Here is an 8,237-nt window from a genome sequence, read left to right as displayed (position 1 = left end):
ACGTCGGTGCCCCCACTGATGTCTGCTCTCTGCCCGCAGGTTCCCGTCCTCGCTGTGTGTGGGGCTGGGCCAGGTGAGTGGGGTCCCCTCTGTCCTGTCCCCCCCTGACCTGCCATGCGGGGGGCGGTTGGGCTGACCCCTGCTCTCTTGCAGATGCTGGCGACAGTGGCGGTGCTCTGGGCGGGCAAGGCGTTGCGGGTTGTTAAGTTCCCCGACCTTGACAGGCACGTTCCCCGGCGGGTAAGCTTCCTCCCCGGGCACCTCTCCTCTGCCCCGAGGCCGCACGGTGGTCTCTGCCCCAGCCCCTCACCCGTGATGGGCACCACGGGCTTTTTGGCAGCGGGATGCCAGTGCTTGTCCTGGGAGCAGTGAGCCATGCGGGAGCCTGCAGCCGTGGGGCAGCTCTGGGCTGAGGAGCTGGGACACGTGCGTGTGTGAACATTTCCATCGCGGGTGGAAATAATTTCATACACGTTTATAAAATGAGGTCCTGCTGGGGAGCTCCCTGGCTTTCTCTGGTCGCTCACACAGTGTGTTATCCCTCTTAAAATTTTCTAGACGTTTCCTCTACCTCTTCTGTATTTTGGGAACCAGATCACAGGACTGTTCAGCACAAAGAAACTGAAGTATGGATGGCTTTTCTCTACTGGGGGGTATACAACAGGGTCCTTGTGGGGGGGTCTGGTGTTCGTGGGGAGCTGCTGCTGGGCCCTAAGGCTTTGCAGGGGTGTGGGTGACCCGAGCAGGAGCCGCTCGGGGCGATACGGTTCATCCTCTGCCCACGCTAAAATAAGCCACGTGCGTGTTTCTGAATGCTTTCCCCCAGCCTGTGGGTAAGGGAGGGATGCAGGTCCGGCCCTCACCCACCATAGGTGAGGGTCTGGGGCCGTCCGCGGGGTCCCCCACCCTGGCAAGGTCTGACATAAGTGATACCTTTTTGGGTGTGGGAGTAACAGAGTTTCCGTAAGGAAACTGGCAGGCTCGCCCATGGCTCTGTTCTCTGGAGCCCTTATCCCAGTGCCCACTTGGGGCATTGCTCTGTGGGTGGCTGCAGAACTGCGTTTCGTCAGCACCCGAGGGGGGAAGCCCTTTCACCCTGCTGAAACTTCCTCTTGCAGCCTGCCGATGTTCACTGTCCTGCGAAGGTTTTCCATCCTGTTTACAATGTTTGCCGAAGGATTCTTGCTCAAGTGAGTCTTCCCAGCCCCTTCTCTCCAGGGCTCTCAGTGACAGATACCAGTTAGAGTTACACAAGTCTGAAGGTGTTGGAATGACGTGCAGCATGTCAGTGAGTTTTTGTGTGTTGGAGATCCGTGTGGTCAGGGGTTTTGGCTCTAAGCTAGGTTTTAGGAATGAGGGTGGGCGGAGGAAGTGGATACAGAGAGCAGCAGTGTGTTGCTTGCCTTGATCTGCACAGCCCTTTTCCCTGCTGCCTCTCTGCATGCCTGGAGGGAGCTGGGCGAGACAAGGTGCGATGTGTAGCTGCCAGGTGGGGGGAAGATGGATGTGCTCTGTCTCCACTTGCAGCAGCCTGGCTGTGCAGTGCAGTTTTGGAAGCAGAGGGTGTTGTGCCCGTCTGCCCCTGCTAACGGCTCTCCGCCGCCCGGGTGCCTACAGAGACCCCAAAACTGCTCATGCTGTGTGCCGACAGCCCCCTCCCCAGGGCTGGCACTGCAGTGCTCAGGGTGCTGGGCTGGTCCCTACGCAGTGCCAAGCGCCCCATGCACAGCTGAACCGTTCGCTGCCATAGGCAGAGTTGTAGCACTCCGTAAATTTGAACCTCATTGATGCTAAGTTGTATTTCTTTAAATCATAGAGGTAATTGTCTAAAAATGTCTAGCTTTTACTTGCTGCTTTTGCACAGGTTGGTTTGCTTGGGGTTTTCCCCCCCCTCCCTCTGTATGTGCTGGGAGGAAAGGCTTCTCCCTGCTGTTCTCCAAAGTGCTCGCAATACTTCAGTGAAGATTTAGCTGTAGATGATGGCAATGTCCTTCTACATCTCTTTTCAGGAAAAAGTTTTCTTGGAGTATTCAGATGACAGTATTTGCTATGATCATCGGTGCGTTCGTAGCTGCTAGGTGAGCTCCCGGTTTGCTCTCCCCTCTCCTCTGTCTCTGAAGGGTCCCTGCGTGGGCCAGCCAGCAAAGCTAAGGTGAATCAAGTACCACGGTAGTCCCAAGAAGAGAGAGAGTAAATGCTGATGTTTTACTCTCAGACATGCTCTCTAGTAGGAAAGAATGTTTTACCGACCCAAATCCCAGTCCCTCCTTGTATGATTAACTCTTTCTGACAACTTACTGGCTAAACAGAATGTGGAAGAAATCTTGCAAGTGTTACACTCTGCACAGCTTAAAGCTTTAACTCAGGGTTTTTTCCTTTCCCAGTGCTGACTTGGCATTCGATCTGGAAGGATATATTTTTATCCTTATTAACGATGCCTTAACAGCTGCAAACGGTGCCTATGTGAAACAGAAGCTGGATTCAAAGGTAGGCTGACCTTCGGCTTCGTTCTGGGCATTGCAGTGTTGTGCTTGGTTTGGCAGCAGTTTGCATCTGAGGGGGCAAAGAGGGGAGGCTCACCCGGTGCTACCCCATCCCTCTCCCAAAATCTCCTGTCCAGAAGGTTTGGCAATACTGCTGTGCTGCTCTCGGTGCCAGCATTGCCAAATGGTGCTAACCAAAGCCATGCCCCTGTGCCGGTTATGACCGCAGTCCCTTGCGACAGCAAAGAAACGGCATTTTGATTGGTGGTGGCCGTAAAGCCCGTTGCAAGCTTGTCACCCAAGTCTCTTTTATATATTTTTTTTTTAATACACATATATATTAAAAAAATAAAAATATATGCGTGTGTGTATATATTTATATATATATTAAAAAAAACAACAACAAACAAAACTCCCAACTCTTCTGTCTCTGAGAATCCCATGTAGATTTAGCTCACAAGACCCAGTCTTCAGTAGCAATATGAATAAGCTTGTCACCCAAGTCTCTTTTATATATTTTTTTTTTAATACACATATATATTAAAAAAATAAAAATATATGCGTGTGTGTATATATTTATATATATATTAAAAAAAACAACAACAAACAAAACTCCCAACTCTTCTGTCTCTGAGAATCCCATGTAGATTTAGCTCACAAGACCCAGTCTTCAGTAGCAATATGAATAAGGCTTTATGTGCCTGTTTGTAACCAACTTAAATACACAGATGTTTCTTATTTCTAGGAGCTGGGAAAATACGGTCTGCTATACTACAATGCACTGTTTATGATCCTTCCCACCTTGACCATTGCCTACTTCACCGGAGATGCGCAAAAGGTAGGATTCCTGCCCCCAAAAGCAAAATCTTTAGTGGCACAATACCTTATGGGCAAAATGGGTTGCTTAGAAGAACATTTTACTGTTTGTTACAACACACTCTTCTGTAACAGCCTTCCTACGTAAAATGGGAAATACTCAAAACGTGAAACTACAAAGTAGTTCATTATCCCCAACTTGCAAATAAGTACTGTGTAGCATCTGAGGGAAGAGGCTGGGGCAAAGGATGATTGAGGCCAAGTTTTGGGGTAGAGAGGGAAGCCGTGTAAGTAGAAAGTAACTGTAAGTCTTACATTGGACTTTAAATCCACAGAGTTGCTCCATTCAAGCATTTTTGTAATGCTTGAGGAATGGGGAAGTGCGAGAGCAATAAGTGAAACCAAATATTATTTAAAACAAAGAAGTCAAGTATTTTTAGAATAAATGGGCGTCTTCAAACTTCCTTCTGTCCTTCCCTCTTACTGGGGTGGTTATTATGTTGAATTGCTCTGGAGATCAGTTTGCCCATGTTGCCCCAACAGGACACGGTCTGATTTACATGCGGTTCTGTGTACTTGAAATTTATATTGTATTATTATTATTACACTCATGTGCAGCTATACTCGGTTGGCTCTCCTGAGCAAGAGCACTCACTTTTCGTGCCTGCACGAAGGGGCATCCCTCTCCATGAGCAGGGAAGGCAAATGCTGAAGGTTGGAGGTGTTGCCCACCCAGACCCCCATGGGTCCCAATGGCCCCTGCAGACACCCCTGTCCCATCTCGTCCCACCCCAGCCATACCTGGTCAGGGAGAGCCTGGTGGCTTTTTTCTCATTAGGAGCTTAATGCCCTGATGACGAGCCCCAGTAAGCAGTTGCTAAGATAATGAGCTGCGATTAGCAAGGAGAAGTGGTTGCATGGGGTGAAGGTAGCTCAGACCCTGCCCTTCTTAAAGGGCGACTCAGTGGGATATATTTGGGGATAAAGTGCTCATTTATAAGCAGGAACTGGCAGCCGGGGAGCAAAATGTTGCTCTGTGCTGCACTGTGCAGCCTCTGTTCAGCCTGTGGAGAAATTGCCTTTTTTTTTTTTCTTCTCTCCCCTGAATAAACTTCTTTTTCCCTGGCTGAGCTCCTGGCAGCCGGAGGCAGACAAAGATGCACTCTGTTGGGGCTGCTGCCAGGAAACTCCACGTTTGCAGCCTGATGAAAAACCTTCTTGTGAAGGGCGTGCAGCTGAACATGTCTCGCATAGGGATGGCTCCTGGGGCAGAGCTGGGATGGGGGGCCGCATCGTGGGGGGCCATGCTGGGGAGAGGGGGGGTTGCATAGGAAAGCCTCTCACTATACTCATGAATGTGGATGTGTTAAATTTTGTGTTTCATTAACAAGCATCGAAGGTAACAATGTCTCGTCATGCCATGCTTTGTGAGAGGCAGAAATGGGCATGCTGATGGCGGTGAGCAAAGCCCTGCAAATAATTTCTGGGGGTGAAAGGGATGGACTGCCTGCAGGAAGGTCCCCCTCAGGCTGGTATTTCATGTCCCTGTTGTAAAGCACAGTCCCAGCTGCCTGGCAGGATCCCCGTGTGCTTGGCAGCCCTTCTCTCCCCTGTGCCAGTCCCTGCCCCAGTGGGAGGGGAGGTTGGAGGAACCAGCTATTGCCCTGTTCTGCCCTCACCTCCTCACTGCATCACAGACTGGTTGAGGCTGGCAGGGACCTCTGGAGCTCATGTGGTCCAATCCCCTAGAGCAGGTGGCCCAGGACCATGTTCGGTTGGGTTCTGGATATCTCCATGGATGGAGACTCCACCACCTCCCTGGGCAACCTGTGCCAGCACTCGGTCACCCTCACAGTGAAAAAGTGTTTCCTGATGTCCAGAGGGACCGTCCCGTGTGTCAGTTTGTGCCCATGGCCTCTGGTCCTGGCACTGGGCACCACTGAGAAGAGCCTGGCTCCGTCCTCTCTGCACCCTCTCTGCAGGTGTTTATACACATGGATGAGACCCCCCTGAGCCCACTCTGCTCCAGGCTGAGCAGTCCCAGCTCTCCCAGCCTCTCCCCATAGGAGAGATGCTCCAGTCCCTTCATCTCGGTGGCCCTTTGCTGGACTCTGTCTAGTATGTCCGTGTCTCTCTTGCACTGGGGAGCCCAGCACTGGACCCAGCACTCCAGGGGTGGCCTCACCAGCGCTGAGCAGAGGGGAAGGAACCCCTCCCTTGACTTGCTGGCAGCACTTTGTCCAATGCAGCCCAGGAAACCATTCCCCTTCTTTGCAGCAAGGGCATGTTGCTGGCTCATGGTCAACCTGGTGTCCACCAGCACCCTGGGGCTGTTCTGCAGAGCTGCTTACCAGCCGGCCCCAGCATGTCCTCGTGCCTGGGGTTGTTCCTCCCCAGGGACAGGACTTTACACTTCCCCTTGTTGAGCTGCATGAGGTTCCTTCTGACCCGTGTCCCCAGCCTGGCTGGCAGCACCACCCTCTGGCCTCCCTCCCTGTCCCCGCTGCAAACCATTTTCTGCTGCTGGAGCTTTGTCCTTGGAGTCATCCCCAGACCTGCAGCTGGCAAAAACGTGGGTTTGGCTGTGTGGAGTGTAACTTTAAATAAATAATTAAACAAAAACAAACAACCAACCAAACCCCCCCCAACCCAAAAAAACAAACAACACCCAATTAAAAAAAGCCCTACCGTGAAATCCAGACTTCCTTTAGCCATTTTGTCACCACTGTCCCTAGAGGTTAAATTCCCCTGGGACACGCTGTCTAAACGTTGCAGTTTGCTCCGCTAATCCCAGCACCTGGTGAGAGCTCTTCTGAGCTTCCCCCCAGAATTTACTAAATCTATATGTGAACTTTTCATGTCCCTTTCAAATGTTGGAAGCCCGGAGAGCTGTCGCTGTGGGTGGCGGTGGCAGGGCTCTCTCACTGGGGTTGCGTTGCAGCAAGCCCCGATGTGGCCAGGGGCCTCAGAGGCTCCCGCTGCTGCCAGCAGCTCAGATGCACAAAATGTGGGTGACCTCAACTGCTGCTGAGGGGCTCTCAAGAGAGTGATTTTGGACAACAAGTGGCTAGGAAATGCCTTTTCTGGTTCCTTCTGCTTGTATGACTGTTATTCACTGCTTTTTCCAGGAAGACGGTGCTCACTTGGGCTGGAAGGTGATGCTGCCGTGGGCAGCTGGCCCTTCTGCAGCCCCAGGATGTCAGGCTGGGCTGTGTTTTGGTTTTTTTTTTTTCTGCTGTGATATGAAAGCCGATGTCAGAGGTTTGTTTCTCACCTTGCTGTGAATTACTGCGTCTCCTTCTCCTCCTCTAAGGTTTGGGGTGTGTTTCTTGCAGGCAATGGAGTACCAGGGCTGGGCAGACACGCTCTTCATTGTGCAGTTTACGCTGTCGTGTGTAATGGGGTAAGCATGTACACTGCTATGGCAGGTGCTGCCCGCCTCCGAGGGCTGGGGCACAGCCGTCAACCAGCGGCTGGGTGGGTGGGTTCCAGCAGTAGCATATTTTGGTGGTCTGAGCTGTTCTAGGTTAAAAAAAAAAATATAAAAAATGTATCTAAATCTTTAGTCCTGATAGGGACACCATTTCTGAGAGCTATGGCAGATGGAAATTATTTCCTACCCTGCTTCAGTGCAGGTTTAGCCAAAAAAAGTGGTGGTACAAATACCGCTCTAGAAAAGAGGAGGAGAGATGCAGAGATGAATGGCAATGCCTGAAGCGTGTCATAGAATCATAGAATCGTTTGGGTTGGAAGGGACCTCTAAAGGTCATCTAGTCCAACCCCCCTGCAAGGAACAGGGACATCTTCAACTAGATCAGGTTGCTCAGAGCCCTGTCCAACCTGACCTTGAATGTTTCCAGGGATGGGGCATCCACCACCTCTCTGGGCAACCTGTGCCAGTGTTTCACCACCCTCAGTGTAAAAAGTTTCTTCCTTATATCTAGCCTAAATCTACCCCCCTTTAGTTTAAAACCATTGCCCCTTGTCCTGTCACAACAGGCCCTGCTAAAAAGTCTGCCGCCATCTTTTTTATAAGCCCCCTTTAAGTACTGATAGGCTGCAATAAGGTCTCCCCGGAGCCTTCTCTTCTCTAGGCTGAACAACCCCAACTCTCTCAGCCTTTCTTCATAGGAGAGCTGTTCCATCCCCCTGATCATTTTCGTGGCCCTCCTCTGGACCCGCTCCAACAGGTCCGTGTCTTTCTTATGCTGAGGGCTCCAGAGCTGGACACAGTACTCCAGGTGGGGTCTCACCAGAGCAGAGTAGAGGGGCAGAATCACCTCCCTTGACCTGCTGGCCACGCTTCTTGCGATGCGGCCCAGGATACGATTGGCCTTCTGGGCTGCGAGCGCACATTGCTGGTTCATGGAGCCTGATGTTGGCTCTTCCTCCTGCAGGTTTATTTTGATGTACTCCACGGTTCTTTGCACTCAGTATAATTCTGCTCTTACAACTACAATAGTTGGCTGCATTAAGGTAAGTGGTTTCTCTGCTCCCGGGGGTGCTGTCAGGCGAGCATCGCAGTAATCATTGCTTGGCGCTCGTATTAAACAGCGGCTTTAGCTGTTGGCATGGGGGCTCATTGAGCACTTGGAACTTCCCTGGCACCACGGCGCTCTCCAATTCTGCATGGCCTGAGTCATCTTGCACCTCCCCGCTGCCTGCCCGGGATGTGCGGCAAGGTGCTGCCTGACTGCAGGAGTTACTCCAGCAAAAGCCACGAACAGCCTCAGGGCATCCACAGCCTCCCTGCACCTGCTTCATGTCGCTCCAGCACCGCACGTCCCCCGGCTCTGCCCGCACAGGCAACGGTGTCTGCTCAGCAGCAGCACAGGAAGGGCTGGATGGAGGCTCTGGGGCTTTTGCTGTGTGCTGCATGGAGGGGGGGTGGCTCCAATGGGATTTTTTTTTTTTTTTTTTTTTTTTTTTTTTGCTTTT

The 8,237-nt window shown here is 51.6% G+C and overlaps 1 protein-coding gene across 1 annotated transcript in view; it reads left to right on the top strand.

Moving 5' to 3' along the window:
- Window positions 1–28: 28 nt before the first annotated feature.
- SLC35D1 (solute carrier family 35 member D1) overlaps window positions 29–8,237 on the top strand; it is a 15,244-nt gene continuing 7,035 nt past the window's right edge. Inside the window, exons 1-9 of the mRNA XM_019471918.1 lie at window positions 29–73; window positions 154–240; window positions 559–626; window positions 1,119–1,190; window positions 2,010–2,078; window positions 2,385–2,487; window positions 3,229–3,321; window positions 6,635–6,702; window positions 7,697–7,775. Coding sequence (XP_019327463.1) covers window positions 154–240; window positions 559–626; window positions 1,119–1,190; window positions 2,010–2,078; window positions 2,385–2,487; window positions 3,229–3,321; window positions 6,635–6,702; window positions 7,697–7,775 — 639 coding nt within the window. The 5' untranslated portion in view covers window positions 29–73. The remainder of the gene's footprint in view (window positions 74–153; window positions 241–558; window positions 627–1,118; window positions 1,191–2,009; window positions 2,079–2,384; window positions 2,488–3,228; window positions 3,322–6,634; window positions 6,703–7,696; window positions 7,776–8,237) is intronic.

Source organism: Aptenodytes forsteri, unplaced genomic scaffold (genome assembly GCF_000699145.1).
Source record: "Aptenodytes forsteri isolate BGI_AS27 unplaced genomic scaffold, ASM69914v1 Scaffold290, whole genome shotgun sequence".
Taxonomy (NCBI): Eukaryota; Metazoa; Chordata; class Aves; order Sphenisciformes; family Spheniscidae; genus Aptenodytes; species Aptenodytes forsteri.
Note: the sequence above shows the minus strand (reverse complement) of the source record. Positions and strands in the feature narration are given on the sequence as shown.